Raw genomic sequence first — 16,755 nt, 5'->3', positions numbered from 1 at the left:
ATGTGATTTCACCCTAAGGCCTGATTATGAATACGGCATAAAACATACGGGCATAAAACACGATCAGTTTGAAGTGTGTTCAGATCTAGGTACTCCCCAGGTGTCATCCTTGTCTAATGTACATATAATAAACAACAAGGATGGAGCGATATCTGGGTGACACTCGAGTGGGAATCTGAACTCAGTATTGCAGACAACGCACAGCGAGTTTTCATGAAGCTCTCGCGAATCAACGCACTTCTCTGTCGTTGTCGTCGTCGCCGTGATTCGTTTTTTTTTTATTCTATTTGCGAACGTTTCAGCGCGTGCTTCGGCTTGCCGTTCAAACTCTTCAATGACAACTTCGTGCAATCTCGTGTCCATAAGAAATAGCTCGGCAACCGCTTATATCATTACATTAAATGTCATAATAATTTATTCTGTTTGTCACGATGTTACATTTGTAAGTTATCATTATTGTTGCAATTATCACAATCTGTGCCTGTCATTTTGTCATAATATTTAATTGTTATTCTCTATGTTTATCTTTATATTTGTTTTCTTTATGATAGTGACTTCGATGAAACTTGAAATTCCGATTAGGTCAATCAATGATCGATTCGATTGTCAAAATATTACTTGCAGCAAAATTTTTAACATAATTTATCGTTCTTAATCTGATCCTTTTTCTTTGTAACAGCAAGAGCAGGTTAATAATTCTGAGCATGTTAATAAACAGGTATTTTTTGACAATTTAATCATCAGTTAAGTTAATCAAAGTTTGGTCGGAATTATCCTCAAGTTCATTTCTATCAATATAGATATCAACTTTAATCTCAGGTTAATGAGAGCTTTTTATCTTTTTTTAATTTTTAGAATTGGAAAATAAAAAGTAAGTTAAATCAAGATTAAAGTTCATCTACATTAGAAATGGACATAAATTCCATATTAAATTTTTTACTTCTCTCTTTTTCAAATTTATATTGAATGTATATACATATACATATATGAATACTAATTTTATTTATACACAGTAAGAGAAGTAGATGCATCGAACATTGTGCAATGTCATCTTGCTCCAACATGATTATGGATAGCTGAAATATATTCTATACAATCTCTCTGAAAGAATGACAAATATTTATGAAAGAAAGATAACAGAAATTTAGAGATAACTGTACATTTGTAATTGTCGGAAGTTATTTTTGACAAGCTGCTCCAAAGTATGTCCTAAAGTATATAAGTATCAAATGAATACACTTTGTGTAACTCCGTGACATGTGCTTGAGGCTCCATAAAAAGAACTCCATAAAACGGAAACATAAACAGTGATTAGAAGGTGTGAATATTATTAATAGTTATTTATAATAATAATTAATAATAATTTAATATTGCGATGATAATTTAATATTAATTCTTAATACTAATTAGATATTTTAATATTAATTTTTGAAATGCAGTATGACATCGAGGACTATATGCATTGCTCAAGAAGGACCTGCAAACGCCTTAGCCCTTAACAAGGATAACAGCCAGGTTGTAATAGCCGGTCGTAATGGTGCGTTTACATAAATTTAAAATAAGATATATTTTAAAATATATAATTAGGATATATAATAAGATATATTTTAAAATATATAATAATTAGGATATACAATACAAATTATTACAATCTGATTGACATGGTCGAAACAATTATAATTAATTAATTTTACTTTATTAAATTTATTTTCTTATTCCTAAAGGAAATAAATATGAGAGTTATATTATAATAATATTTTATTACAGTTTTCAAAATATTCACATTGTTGGAAGATAGGTTTGAAGAAGCCTGCAATCTTCGTGTTGGAAAGAATTTGAATCTGAATTTTTCCTGCAATGATGTTGCTTGGAATCTTAATGATGGTAATCCAATTGCTTATTACGATATACGATATATTTTTATGTTATTAGGTGTTGGAATTAATTCGTAGCGTTTTACAAGTGATGGGAAGTACTTTCATTAATGTATTTTTTAATGCTCATGTGAAATAAATAACATTCTTTCATTAAAAAACGCTACGAATTAATTCCAACACCTAATATATTTATATTATATTTATATATTAAATCCTATATTAAATAATCAATGATATTATAAAAGATAGATACTTGAATTTTTTCTAGCTTAACTCAAATTTTCATGAATATATTTAATTCAATTATTTTTCTATAAATTATATTTAAATATTAATTAACTATATTAATATAATGAATCACATTATTTTGTAAGTCCGAAAAGTCAATTTGGCACACAGTTCAAATGATTACATATTTAGTATATAAATTTACATAGAAATCATTTAAAGCATCTAAGATCCAGCTTTGATCGTTATATTTACAATTAAACTCTTACTTGTATATTGACATATATGGTCTTAATAAATTATTTATTATTATTTTGTAATATATTTTATTAATTTTTGTAGATCATATACTTGCGACTGCAGCAACAAACGGTGCGGTCGTTTTATGGAATTTGAATAGGCAATCTCGATCAAAACAGGATCATGTATTTGTTGATCATAAAAGAACTGTGAATAAAGTAAGCTTTCACATGACAGAACCCATGTGGTTGATATCTGGCTCACAAGATGGTACCATGAAATGCTTTGATTTGCGAATAAAAGAAGCAATTAAGACTTTTTATAGGTAAAGTAAGCTGCGTGGATTTATGTTATAGCATAATAAGTAAAGCTACTAAATATAACGGCGAAATCTTTTTTCTTATATTTCAAGAGTGCTTTTTTTTTATTTAACCTTTAGACTACCGGCATTTTTTCATTAAAATAATGATTCTTTTTTCTCAAAAATTTTTCTATATAAATAATATACACATGATGCAAAATTTCGAGATTTGTGCAGAGCCACAAAAGTGGCTTTCCCGGCAAGAATCAAATATAAAAAATGTTTATTTTTTCAAAAATAGTGTAGTTTTAGGGATTTTTGATACCGTTGATTCCAATTCTGAGCATAGATTTATAAAATTTCGAGTCCTAAACGCATTGACAACATAAATGAATGTAAATGTATAGACTCAAAACTTTCTTTTAGCATTATCCAAAGTTTATGATGTAGATGTAGAAAGTTTGTAGCTCCTTTTTGATTTTCTTTTTTATTTAATTTTTAATTTTTTAAATATTTTTTTTACTATTTTTTTGTTTTATAATTTTTTACTTTTTTATATTTTTTTATTTTTTGTATATTTTTTAATATATTTTTTTTACGTTTTATTGCGAGGGCTACATACATGTTTGGGGCACATATATGTTTGATACATTTAATATTTAAAATACCATTAAAAGTATTTTAACTCAAATTCAAGAGCCATAAAAGTAGTTTTCCGGCAGTCTAAAGGTTAAATAAAAAGACTTCATTTAGTTTAATGATTGTTATATAATTATATATTCACGTTTTTAGTAATACAGAGTCTGTGAGAGATGTCCAATTTTGTCCACAACAGCCTCATACTTTTGCTGCTGTATCGGAGAATGGTCATGTACAACAGTGGGATATGAGAAAACCAGAGCGTTACTTTCAACATTTTACTGCACATAGTGGTCCAATATTTGCCTGTGACTGGCACCCAGAAGCTACTTGGCTTGCTACAGCATCCAGAGACAAAACTATCAAAGTACTTTATTTTCTACATATTAATGTAACTTTTTTGTGGAATGTATAATTTCTCACTTTATATCATTATAATTTTAAAGGTATGGGATTTATTGGGTAAACCAAGTTGTGATTATACTATACATACTATAGCCTCAGTGGGACGTATAAAATGGAGACCTCAGAAAAAGTATCACATAGCCAGCTGTGCTCTAGTCGTTGATTGTAGCATAAATGTATGGGATATTCGCAGACCGTACATTCCATTCGCGAGTTTCAATGAGCATAAGGATGTTCCTACAGGTGTTGCATGGAGAGGCAACCCGCAATCGTTTCTATCAACAAGCAGAGTAATACTGCCAACCATTATTCGCTTTTCTATTACAATATGTAGCACAATTTACTTTATGTTCCATTTTACAGGATTGTACATTATACCATCATGTTTTTGATGATGCAGTAAGACCAGCCAGTAAAGCGAATCCACAAAGTGTTGCAATAAATTTAAAACATGACATTACATGTGCTTCCAAGGTGAAATATGAACCAGCAAGTATTGCAAGGCAGCTGAGTAATTTAATGAGGTGAACATTTTGTTATATTATATTATATTATATAAAAATATTGCGATTATAAAAAAAATCCAAGATAAATAGAATGAATAAAATTGTTATAAATTTAGGTGCCACATTGCGAGCCATCAATTTTAATAGTTTTCTTTCAGCTAAAAAAGATTTTTTATAATAGAGTTGAGAGATTTATATTGTTTTAATTTTTGAAAATTTGTTTGTGTTTATTAGATATTTTTGTTCTTTTGTAGGAGAACACCTGTAACAAATGATGATAATTTTTGTATGGCTTCAAGTGTAATGAATAGATTCCGTGGATGTGTACGCGAACCGAATTGGTTTAAGATAGCCGCAGAAAATTATTTGCTTTCTGGAAATTTAAGCGAAGCCTGCGATCACAATGCACGTATTGCGTATGACTTTGGCAATTATGTTGTAAGAAAAAAATGTTTTTTTATATATACATTATATAATAGCATCAATATATTTAATAATAATAGTCTTATTTGTAGGTCAGCAAAGCGTGGCAAGTCTTAAAGGTCATGTATACAGATCCGTTTGAGATACTCCAAAAGAGTGCACCGACGGTGCCTAAAGAAGATGTAGTTAATACATCAAATATAATACCTGGAGTAACAAAAAGTTCTGGTATGGAACAATCAAATGCGAGTAAACAATCAAGTAAGTATAAGCAGGAATATCATGAATAACATATTAATAACATATTAATAGCAGGATAACATATCAATATGTTATCATATTATATTTAATTGTATAAATTGATTTTTCTCAGGTCATGAACAGGACGCAAGATCTGTTCAGGGGGAAAATCCTGCTGGCGCTGCCAGTGGCGGTGATGATGAGACTGAAACGGAAACTGAAGCACCGGAGAATCAAAATATCACGGGACCATCAACTAATACGACAACTGTTCTGCCAAGGTATTGTTATATATTCATCATTGCCATTTTAAATTCTAGAGTTATATTGCGTGCGTGTTGAGATTAATTGATTTCTATCGGTATAATCAGAATATTTAATGTTTCTAATTATAGGAGACCATTACTTAGCGATATACCTTCTACATCACGAGGTGATTTTATCTTTGGCGAAACCGAGTACGAACCAGTGTCTTTAGAACATCACAGCGAAAATAGGCAAACTGTGATGCGCATGGAAGATGATGATTGGACCAAGGAATTGCAGAAAGAGGCTTTTCCTTTGCGACATGAGATCAAGGATCGGTCTCCTCCACCAGAACAATTTCCCAATCATCCTCCTGATCTCAGCGAGAATTCAACTTCTGTTATAATCGAAGATCAACCTAAGTTAGTAGTTCCGGTTCTACCAAAACCTCTGCCTTTTGATTTTACGCCTTTAATTCTGGAGGGATTGCACTTTCACACAGCAATAAGAGATGTACAGACAACAGTATCGATGCTCATTGTCTTAGGAGAAATAAGAAAAAAATTGAATATTCCTGTAGCTTTACAGGAACATTGGATATTAGAATATTTGGACCTGCTCGGCAAATTTAAGCTCTGGCATGTAGCTACACAGGTTTGTTCATAATTACAAAATGCATTATATTATTTAATTGCAATTGACAATTTCTTTTTTGATAATTTTTATTCATAAATAATAAAAATAATAAATAATAAAAATTTGATTTAATGTAAATAATTTATAGATAATACAATTGGCATGGATACCATCTATATCGCAATTAAATCAACAGTCAACTACGATACACGCGTGTTGTGTAGCATGCACAAAATCATTGCAACGATCTGCATGGTTGTGTGATCATTGTCATACGCCCGAGCACGCTTTATGTTCTATTTGTAATCAGGTAAGAGAAATTTAGCTCTTGTTATTTAAATTTATAAAATAATTTGTATTTATATTCAAAATGAAATGAACTTAAAAAATATAGAAAATTACAATATTCAAGACTGTTTTTAAATTGATTTATATTTTTTTATCACTTTGATTTGTATTCTTTAGGATCTTATATTATATATTTTTTAGTTTTTTTTTTAAAATTGTTTATGTGTACAAATCTTTCCTCCAAAATTTGATTGATTTATTATACAGATAATAGAAAATTGTTTTTAAAGCCTAATTCACAAATTTAGTTACAATTTAGTACAATATTATAATTAACATGGAAATTAATTGCATTCGATTATAATAAAATAATTTCAGTACAAATGATAAAATTGTTAATATTTTTATTAATAAATATATGTGTAAATATTTTTATTAATATTGATACTTTTTGGTTGTATTTATATCTATGTATGGTGTATGTTGCAGGTTGTACGTGGTATCTATGTATGGTGTCAAGGTTGTGCACATGGAGGCCATATAAATCATATGAGAGAATGGTTTAATAACAATCGACAATGTCCTACTGGTTGTGGACATCTTTGCGAATACAACTAAGGAAATATCGACTTTATAAATGCTGTCGATAAATATATGTGTTAGAAATGGATAATTTAAAAATAAAACACTACAAAATGTGAATATTGTGACGTAATACACCATAAGAGTTCTTGTACAAATTAACTCGTATATAATTAATTTATATATAAATTAAATTATATATAAAAATTAATTTGTAGAGAGAACTCTTACAATGTATATATATATATATATATATATATATATATATATATATATATATATATGTATGTATATATATATAAAACACACACACACACACACACACACACACACACACACACACACACACACACACACACACACACAAGGTGTCTCTAAATTCAATACGGAGTACAAGACATGATACTTTATGCTAAAACGAACAACTTTTTCTTTTAGTAAAATTACGTCTGATAAATAATTTTTGTTTTTTATATTTTTTAACTTCAATCTGCTCTTCTGCAAAAACTATTAATCGAACGCAATTTTGTTAAAGGAAAAAGTTGTCTTTTGTGCTAAAACGAACAATTTTTTCCTGTAATAAAATTACATTCGATAAATAATTTTTACTCGTATAATTTCAACCTGCTCTTTTTTAAAAACTACTTGTCAGACGCAATTTTGCAAAAGAAAAAAGTTGTTTGTTTTAGCATAAGTCCGGATCTACAACAGATTTATAAGCCTTAAGCTTTAATAAGAAATAGACGAATCGTAATCAATTATTCTCCTTGCATTCGATTGTAATTGCTCAATTTTTTACGGCTTAAGGCTTAAAGTTAACTAGACTAAAATATCACGTTTTGTACTCCGTATGCGAAAATTTAGAGATACCTTATATAATAAATTGTTAAAAATATATAAAAATTATATATATACAGTCAGCCATATATATTTTCTTTTTCATAATTTCTGTTTGTATATACAGAAAAAAATAATAAGATAAACAAAAATTAAAAAGATAATTTTTGCAAACAAAGTTTGAAGAAATCATTTCTTATATATGATTATATAAATGTAACAAACTTTTAAGTTATATATATATAATTATATATAGACTATTATTCTACATACTCGCAATTATTTTTGTTGTGAATAAAACAACGCAAAAATTATTTTTTTTATATTTTTCAATTATTTTTCTATGAACAAAAATTATACGAGGGAAAAGGAACATATATATTTTACATATAATTGTATCTATTTATACTATATATTTTATATTAAAAAGTTATTAGATTTTTGTAGAAGTATTAGTATTTATATGACATTTCTAATAAGTCGAAATTCTATTATCCAAAATTTTATATAGTTATTGTTAGTAAACAAAAATCTCTCTTTCTCTATATACACATACACACACACACACATACACACACACACACATACACACACACACACACACACACACACACACACACACACATATATACATATGTATATACATACATGTATATATGTATTACTGATAATGCATGACATTTTGTAATTGTAAAAAGTATAATTGTAATTGTAAAAACTATAATAAGATGTTTTTGTCCATGTAAAATAGATAAGGCACTGTTGAATATTAACAATTTTGTGAAAGATCACAAAAAATTTCTTTATCATTATGAATCTATTGTAATATAATCAATATATTTTATTCTATTTGAATAATATAATGAAAGTAAAGTTACAAAAATTATGTTATTTATATCATAAATTTTTACGCCAAAGATTCCAGTTCTAAATTATGAATTTACATGAGCCAAGATAGAAATGGGGAAATATAAAAGCCTTCTATATCACCAGTTTCTTTTAAACAATCTACATACGAGTTTATGATTAAAGATAATCCATTACACAGATCACTTTTTTTAAATTATCCCTGTTTTTGCTCTCTTTCATTCTAAATAATAAAACAAAAGATTGAATTATATGTAATTGGACTATGCATCTTTTGATCCTCTAGAAGAAAGCATAAAAGTTATTAGAAGAACATCTTTCAAGAGGAGGTTACAAGAAGCATAGTTAAATTTAATTTAAATTTCGCGCTGTTTGGATAATAAGATGGCAGTGTTACCTATAATTGATATTGTAGTTAGTAAATTTATTATTCGTTTACACCGACGAGATATTAAAGATCGTCAACCCTAGGCAAATTTTCAGCGGTATAAAAAGGGCTCGGAGGGGCATTCTTTTTAATTGAAGAACGCTGACATTATCGACAATTGATATAAATTTGCTATTATTAACATAAATATTTGGCTTAATCATTATTAAATTCATAATTTTTTATTATATAAATGTTCCATAAATAAATGTGCATACTTGTAAAGCTGTAATATCCTATATATTGCAGAAAAATTACAATTTTTTTTCTGTAGTTATCATCTCTGTTGATTATCAAACTTTGACGATAACACTGAAATCACAATTTTAAAGAAAAATCGAGTATTATTGAGTTCTAAATGCATAAATACATCTATTAAACAAATAAATCATAAAATTAATACAATATTATCAGTTTTTAACTCTTAATCACTTCAATATTCTCAAAGATACGAACTCCGATAAGGATGTCGGTCTTTAATAGTATCTCGTCGGTGCCGTTTATGATTATCGACATCGTCTAATTATTTAAAGAGCGCTTTTGTATCACTCTGTCGCTTATCTTGTATCCTGTCGCTTATCTTTCCTCTTCAACATGTTTTCCTAATAACTTTTACGATTTGTCGAAGGCATCGAGAGGCACATGTTTCAATTCTCATCTTTTGCTTCTTGAACTAAATGTCTTGGAGAATACTAAATTTGTATTGTATAATGACAAGCATTTTAAAATGTTATACGTAATAAAAAAATAATATATGGAATGTAATGCATTATATATTATAAAATTATTATTCTTAAAGTTATGTAATTTAATAATTTTGATATAATTTTAATAATAGCTAATAATAATGAAACAATAAAATTTAATATAAACATATATACTAATAAATCGATTAAATTGATTAGATTGAGATTCATATTTTTATAATTAATAAAGGTATTTTTTTTTACCTCTACAGATTGTGAATTATAAAGAAAGTTATTAATTATTATATTAGTAGCTATAGGATGCGTTCCGATATTTACTGTCAGTAATGAAAATCTGTAGCACACGTAACATATATTGTACAGTTTCAGCACTGCGGCAGTGAATATTGGAACGTACTCTTTGTTTGATAACACAATATTTGCAAAACAAAACGTAGATACATTTCAATAAAGCGGTAGTACGTTCAGTAAATATTTTACATTTGCAATAATTAATAATGATAAAAATAAAAAAAATATATCATGTTTTGTTTTTGAGACAAAAAATGTTTCCGCCCGGGATCGAACCGGGGACCTTCCGCGTGTTAGGCGGATGTGATAACCACTACACCACGGAAACTGATGGAAATAATTGCTTTATTTTAGGTATATCTAGTACAAGAGATATATAAAATTTTAACAAATCGCGTTTATTTTTGAATATTTATATCAAAATTAGTATTAAATACTACTAATATCGATTGTCTTTCAATCTATTTCTTTGTCACAATTGGTATTTATTTAATATTGATAAATAAATTTTATCTATAGTTAATAAAATTTTGTTTCGTTTCTTATTATTAGCTATTAATTTAATTATAGCAATGCATAAACAACTTTTTATTATATTTTGAATTGTTAAAAACTATTTTTAAAATTATTGAAAATTATTTCTACTATTTAAGTCTTTTATAACGATAATTGGAACAATATATGTAGCTTCTCTATCAAGTCAGACGAAAATAGATCATGAAAATAAAATGAGTAAATGGGCTATCAAATGCTTGCTCAATTTATTTGAATCAAAGGTGATAAAAGCATCGAGTATTCTTGAATAATGTACTCTATCTGTATCGAGATCGAAATATTGATTTATTCAAGTACATATAGTGGTTTACAATTTTAATGGATATAATTAATGATGAGCTGCTTTCCTCATCTGTACCAGGATATTTCCAAGCTCCTCTCGCTTCCTCTTGGCACGGATGTGTGTACCCAACTAAAAAATAAAAAACACATCTTATAAAAAAAAAAGTTTAAGAACTCTACTTCTCGTTCCCGAAAAAAAGTTTTGATATTTTTAATAAGTATCCATGTTCTGCACATAACACTGACTCTTCCCTTGCATATTTACAAAAATCTAATACGAACCAATTTAATACTAAAAGACAATAATCAATTATTAATTTGAAGCACTAAAAATATTGAACAATGAAGTTTTTAATACTTAAAATAAGAAATTAATTATTATCTTTCAGTAATTGGCCAGTGTTAGATTTTTGTATAAAAGCAAGAGAGAATATTAAACATTTTGAAATTGGATTAGGATCTTGAATTAGGATTTTTTAAGCTTCTTATTTACGGTGACAGAAACTATTCTAAGTTCTTGAACAAAAGAATTCACATTTGAACAATTCAACAATTTGATCAATGTGATTTTTTTCTAGAAAACAATCTGAGATCTCAGAGCAATTTTTAACATTATGGACACAAGATCCTTAGCTTTAAATCCTTCATATTTTTTTATTCAGCTATCGATATTCCATTAATCCATAAAGCAGAACTCAGAGCATTATGAAATTATGTGACACTATTATAATTCTACTATTGTCTAAAACTTGTGAGAAAAGACATTTACTCTTCTCTTCAAGAATTTCAAGGCACGTTTATCCTTTGACACCTTCAGCAATTCCATAGCGCGTTTTTCATAAGGGGCATGTCCTGTAACTTCCCGGATCAGATCCCTTACAAACTTGCTGTGCTTGGTTTGTCTCTGCAATGAGAAATTGAGGACGAATAATAACACATGAATAATAACACAAGAAAAAGAAGACAAATAAGCTTCTGGTAATAAATTATGGGGTATCAGTTCTTAATCCATATACAATAATGATATTCACAATCAAAAGAATGTTTGTAACTATTGAAAGTTTTCTTAGTGTTGGTTGGATTATACTTTTAGATCAATACTTTTAGAGAAATAGTCAGCGAAGAAAACTTTCAACAGTTGCAAAATAAACATTCTGCTGAATGCCATAAATGAGAGAATTATGGGTTATACACTTTCCACTTACTCCTTTTATCCTGGATGGTCGTACGCAGACGGTCTTGGTCCTTTCCTTCGCGGGTATATTTTTAATTTTAGACACGCGAATCTTCGTCGTTTTGTGGCCTTTATTGAGGCCGACGGCCAATTCGTATCTCGGAGCCATCCTGTGGACAGAGATCGGTTTTTTTTTTAGGTTATCTCACAGACAACACCTATTCATTGTCAAAAATACGCGCGAGTTATGTCTCGATACAGCGAATTATAAATTCAATTTGAATGCCGAAGTGAAGAAATCGTTCAAATTTCTTTGATCAGAAACGGATTACAATAATATTTCACGATTCGAAATCTTGCTAAACCATACTAACCTTAGCAACGAACGTCCACGCGTCGAAAAAGAATGAAAAGAACTTCCATTCCATACAGGCGCATCAGGCGCATGCGTAGCAAATTCTGAATTCCGAAATGATCGAAGTAAATTGACTTGGAATATTTGACCATGGTGAAGTATATAAATTATTTCATAGTGAAGAATTAATGGAAATAAAACAATAGTTGGCAAGGAAAGGCGATGAGATGTAATAATTTCATACTGTAAAGATTTGCAAATTCAATGACAATTTTGCTGAAAATTTTTCTTAGATTTCTTTATATATATTTTTATTTTTTTAATAGAATCTTTTATGTAAATTTTAGAATTTTTCAGAATTGTGTGTATATAATTTTTTAAAAAACTTTATTTAAGATAATTTTTTAGAAAATCGAAATTTTTTATACAAATTGGAATACTTCAGAAGTGCTGAGAAAGTCTATATCTTTTCTAGAATTCTTCATATAAGTAAATTCTGAAATATTCTCATTTAGTCTCGATAATAAGACATATCGTTAATGTCCTAATTATATTTCTTCTGTTCATTTTTTCATAATTTTTTTAGAACGAAAAATTTCAGCCTTCAGCAATAGTTTCCCGCGTAAATAGCAAAATATTACATTTCCGCTGCGGGACATTCCGACATTAGCCTCTTCCGCTGGAAGATTTATAACCTCAAATTGCACAAACTGTTTTGGGACACGTGGTTTTCAAAGTCAAAGGAACGATAGAGTAAATGAAATATCCTCTGTTTTCTTAAAGGAATAGGTATTTGATAAAAAAAGAAAGGAAAGTTACGTTGTCTCTTTAACACGGAATTTAATAAATTAAAAGAAAATGGTTTTGTACAATTTCAAGAAAATTCCGGTTGTCCCAACTGCGAAGGTTAGTTAACATACGTTTGTGATCTGTAATTTTATATATTTATGTCACAACGTTTATTATATTAAGTGCAATATTTATTATAATACAAGGAACAATCAGAAAGTAAAGTAAATTTTATTTATCGTATAATATAGGTTAGCAAAATATATATGCATGTACAATATTATTTCTCAACATAATGATTTCTCAACATGATCCAGCTTTGTGATACATTCCATATAACGAAGAAAATTTCTGGCTGCTCTCAAAGCTATGTATATACTTTCTGGATCGATATTTACAATCAGTTCTTATTTTAAGATCACTTTATAAGTAATATCTTAAGATGCTAAGATTGATTTGACATCTTAAGAATTAAAACAGTCTTAAATGTAAGAATCGACTATAAATATCAGTCCTAAATTCTACAGCTAGAATTTGTCTAAGACTGTCTTAAATAGTATTTTACTATACTAATACAGTAATTAACTTATGGCATCTCAAGACTATACTTAAGAAGATCTTAAATATAAGAATTGAGGAATATTAACCCTAAACTCTAGAACAATGAAATTAGTCACCAGCCATGCAAGACCTTCTTTAATAATAAAAAATAATGAAAATCAGAAGTAGTAAGATCAGGACTATAGGATATATGAAAGAATTAAATTTCAATTATTTGATAATTTAGGAAATAGTACATAGATGTTTTTGAGAGCAGCTAAAAATCTTTTTTACAGATGGGATCAGAATATTTTGATTAATGTGTTCCAAAACTATATTCGGAAATGACTTTGTATACATTTTGTGTACATGTATTGTGCATGTGAAAAATAAATAAAAATTATTTTTTAATTTTCCTTTATATTACAATATTTTTTCACAAAACTGACTTTTATCATTTTCAACATAGGACTTCATTGATATAATTTTGTCGAAAACACAACGGAAGACACCAACCGTTATTCATAAACAATATAAGATCACGAGGATACGCGCTTTCTATACGCGAAAGGTGAAATTCACTCAACAGAATTTTCACGATAAATTATCCCAGATAATACAAGAGTTTCCTAAACTAGATGATGTTCATCCATTCTATGCCGACTTGATGAACGTTCTGTATGATAAAGATCATTATAAGTTGGCTCTTGGACAGATAAATACAGCGAGGCATTTAATTGACAAGTAAGAAAACAATGATTTACATATCACTCGCAAGATTTATTCTAATTGTCTTACAAAATATATTTTTTCATTACAGAGTAGCGAAGGATTATGTTCGTCTGTTAAAGTTCGGAGATTCGTTATATCGGTGTAAACTGCTGAAGAAAGCTGCTCTGGGTCGAATGGCCACAATTATGAAGAAACAGGCAGCCAATTTAACATATCTTGAGCAAGTCCGTCAACACTTGGGTCGATTGCCAAGTATAGATCCTTACACGCGTACGATAATTATATGCGGATTCCCAAATGTTGGCAAGAGCAGTTTTATTAATAAAGTAAATAATACATAATAATTGTATGATTGTTTTGGCTACAAATAGTATTTGATACGTAATGTGATTTATTTTATAGATCACTCGAGCCGATGTAGAGGTTCAACCATATGCATTCACAACAAAATCTTTGTTTGTGGGGCATACTGATTATAAATACTTGAGATGGCAAGTGATAGATACACCGGGAATATTGGATCATCCGCTGGAAGAGAGAAACGTCATCGAAATGCAAGCGGTAACTGCTCTCGCTCACTTGCGAGCCGCTGTACTTTATTTCTGCGACTTGTCGGAGCAATGTGGTCATACTTTGGAGGAACAAGTGAGCTGTGGAATATAATACTTGTGATCTTTAACGATAATGTTCTAAACTCTGTTTTGTTTATGTAGGTAAAACTTTTTGAATCCATAAAACCTTTATTCATGAACAAGCCTTTAATAATAGTCATGAATAAAACGGATATCATACGTTTGGAAGAATTATCTCCGGAGAAGAGGGCTGTTCTGAAGCCGTTCGAGAATGATACGAATATACCTGTGCTAGAAATGAGCACTATCACCGATTTTGGCGTGATGGAAGTGAAACTGGAGGCTTGTGAGCGACTTCTAGCCTTCAGAGTCGATCAAAAAATCAAGACTAAAAAGGTAATTAATTCAAAGATCTTGTAAAATCCGCATGCAAAATATGCAGTTGTAATGCACAATTTGTAATGATTGTAGGTGGAAGGACTTCTTCACCGATTGCACATTGCTCAACCTAAAAGGATAGATCCTAATCGCGTCCCATGTATACCGGAGAGCGTTCTGAAGAAGAGGCAGGCTGCCGCAGAGAAAGCCACAAGAAAGCGTAAATTGGAGAGGGAGATAGAAGAGGAGATGGGAGATGATTATGTGCTTGATCTGAAAAAGAATTACGATATTGAGGGAGATCAGAAATACGATATCATTCCGGAGATATGGGAAGGTCATAATATAATGGATTACATAGACTCAGATATCTTTGAAGTCAGTACAAATTTGATTGTATCAATGCATGATGATGCGAAACATGTTTCTATACCGTTTTTCCATTTTCAGAAATTAAATCAACTTGAAAAGGAAGAGCAATTGAGGGAAGAGGCCGGTTTCTACGATTATAAGATATCAGAATTATCGGAAACGATGCGCGAGATCGAACAGATGGCGAAACAGATTCGTGAGAAGAAGTTTGTCATGAAAGACGAGGCACGAATATTAAAGGCTTCTACGAAACCGATTATGCCGCGTACAGCCGCAGCTAAGACTCGCGATCGATCGGTTGCGAGATTGAAGGAACAGATGGAAGATCTGGGTGTGGATATGGAAGATACTGAAAACGTGAGTGCTAGTATTTAAATATTTTCAAGAAGATAGTTTAAGACAATTTTTTGTATCACACTAATTCAGTCACTGTTCTATTGTAATTTATAAATTCTATTATATCAAGTATTATATATATTATGTTATATTCTATTAATTGCAACTATAGGCGCACTTCAAACGAATGAGAGGACGGTCCAGGTCGCGCTCAGAACCTGCTAGGAAACGCATGCGTGTGGAATCGGCATCACAGTCGCGTGCCCGCAGCGTCTCGAGACCACCACGGGATGAGATGGGCGTTAAAAACGTAGAAGTAAGAGACAAATAGACAAATAGACAATAAATTTTAAGGCTTCAGCGCAACAGTGATCTATATTTTAGAAAAATTAATGTTAAAATGAAGACACAATTAAATTTAGATTAAATTTGCTCAACTTCCTTAAAAAATATAGATTATTGAAGAGCTGAATATCTCATTTTAATTATTTTCCAATTTATGAAAGCATATTTATTTACACAATAAATGGAAATATAGAATTTATCCTTGTTTGCGTTTATTGCAGATGAAGATGAAGCTGAGAAACATAGCTCATAAGACACAGAAAAAGAAAATAGCCAAGAAAGGTCTCAAGGGAGAAGGTGATCGTTTTATTGGCACTAAAATGCCGAAGCATTTATTCTCTGGCAAAAGAGGAGTCGGCAAAACGTCCAGGAGATAAAGCTTTCACTTATATTTTACGCACTAATAATCCTTCATTTATATTATATATTTCTGTATATATAAATAAAACTGTCACCCTCGTAAATGTAACTTTCAATCCAGATTGTGTATTCAAGATATTATCACAAAATTCATTTCGACGCGGATACTGTCGCTGACCTATTTCTGTTTTATTTATAATCAATGATGCGATTATAGTTTGTGAA

General features: G+C 29.6%; 3 protein-coding genes and 1 non-coding gene across 4 annotated transcripts; 2 read left to right on the top strand and 2 right to left on the bottom strand.

Moving 5' to 3' along the window:
* The first annotated feature begins 118 nt into the window (after positions 1 to 118).
* Wdr24 (WD repeat domain 24) lies at positions 119 to 7,802 on the top strand. The gene is made up of 14 exons (XM_011056760.2): positions 119 to 442; positions 1,014 to 1,318; positions 1,440 to 1,537; positions 1,768 to 1,884; positions 2,448 to 2,670; positions 3,439 to 3,652; positions 3,732 to 3,980; positions 4,054 to 4,214; positions 4,451 to 4,634; positions 4,712 to 4,880; positions 4,993 to 5,140; positions 5,255 to 5,759; positions 5,890 to 6,051; positions 6,519 to 7,802. Exons 3-14 carry the CDS (start codon positions 1,441 to 1,443, stop codon positions 6,645 to 6,647), a joined length of 2,358 nt encoding a protein of 785 aa, XP_011055062.2. The 5' UTR covers positions 119 to 442; positions 1,014 to 1,318; position 1,440; the 3' UTR covers positions 6,648 to 7,802.
* A 2,193-nt stretch (positions 7,803 to 9,995) lies between these two features.
* Positions 9,996 to 10,068, bottom strand: TRNAV-AAC (transfer RNA valine (anticodon AAC)). The gene has a single exon. It is a non-coding gene; the product is annotated as a tRNA-Val (tRNA).
* A 493-nt stretch (positions 10,069 to 10,561) lies between these two features.
* RpL36 (ribosomal protein L36) lies at positions 10,562 to 12,238 on the bottom strand. Its single transcript, XM_011056761.2, has 4 exons — positions 12,126 to 12,238; positions 11,783 to 11,921; positions 11,347 to 11,481; positions 10,562 to 10,707 (listed from the first exon to the last, which is right to left on the bottom strand). The coding sequence occupies exons 2-4, from the start codon at positions 11,918 to 11,920 to the stop codon at positions 10,624 to 10,626; spliced, it is 357 nt and encodes a 118-aa protein (XP_011055063.1). The 5' UTR covers position 11,921; positions 12,126 to 12,238; the 3' UTR covers positions 10,562 to 10,623.
* A 539-nt stretch (positions 12,239 to 12,777) lies between these two features.
* Positions 12,778 to 16,639, top strand: Non1 (nucleolar GTP-binding protein 1). The gene is made up of 9 exons (XM_011056762.2): positions 12,778 to 13,012; positions 13,905 to 14,179; positions 14,256 to 14,493; positions 14,570 to 14,812; positions 14,881 to 15,135; positions 15,211 to 15,495; positions 15,568 to 15,846; positions 15,998 to 16,141; positions 16,392 to 16,639. The coding sequence occupies exons 1-9, from the start codon at positions 12,965 to 12,967 to the stop codon at positions 16,545 to 16,547; spliced, it is 1,923 nt and encodes a 640-aa protein (XP_011055064.1). The 5' UTR covers positions 12,778 to 12,964; the 3' UTR covers positions 16,548 to 16,639.
* The last annotated feature ends 116 nt before the right edge of the window (positions 16,640 to 16,755 follow it).

The sequence above is a fragment of the Acromyrmex echinatior genome, chromosome 4, assembly GCF_024713525.1.
Source record: "Acromyrmex echinatior isolate Ae372 chromosome 4, ASM2471352v2, whole genome shotgun sequence".
Taxonomy (NCBI): Eukaryota; Metazoa; Arthropoda; class Insecta; order Hymenoptera; family Formicidae; genus Acromyrmex; species Acromyrmex echinatior.
This window is presented reverse-complemented; position numbering and strand designations above follow the sequence as displayed.

Coding starts and splice junctions, on each gene's coding strand:
- Non1 (XM_011056762.2), top strand. CDS start 12,965: ATGGTTTTGTACAATTTCAAGAAAATTCCGGTTGTCCCAACTGCGAAG. Junction 14,180..14,255: donor GCGAGGCATTTAATTGACAA/GTAAGAAAACAA, acceptor TTTTCATTACAG/AGTAGCGAAGGATTATGTTC. Junction 15,136..15,210: donor AAAAAATCAAGACTAAAAAG/GTAATTAATTCA, acceptor TAATGATTGTAG/GTGGAAGGACTTCTTCACCG.
- Wdr24 (XM_011056760.2), top strand. CDS start 1,441: ATGACATCGAGGACTATATGCATTGCTCAAGAAGGACCTGCAAACGCC. Junction 1,538..1,767: donor TGTAATAGCCGGTCGTAATG/GTGCGTTTACAT, acceptor ATTTTATTACAG/TTTTCAAAATATTCACATTG. Junction 6,052..6,518: donor TATGTTCTATTTGTAATCAG/GTAAGAGAAATT, acceptor TGTATGTTGCAG/GTTGTACGTGGTATCTATGT.
- RpL36 (XM_011056761.2), bottom strand. CDS start 11,920: ATGGCTCCGAGATACGAATTGGCCGTCGGCCTCAATAAAGGCCACAAA. Junction 11,482..11,782: donor GACCATCCAGGATAAAAGGA/GTAAGTGGAAAG, acceptor TTCTCATTGCAG/AGACAAACCAAGCACAGCAA. Junction 10,708..11,346: donor TGAAATTCTTGAAGAGAAGA/GTAAATGTCTTT, acceptor TTTATTTTTTAG/TTGGGTACACACATCCGTGC.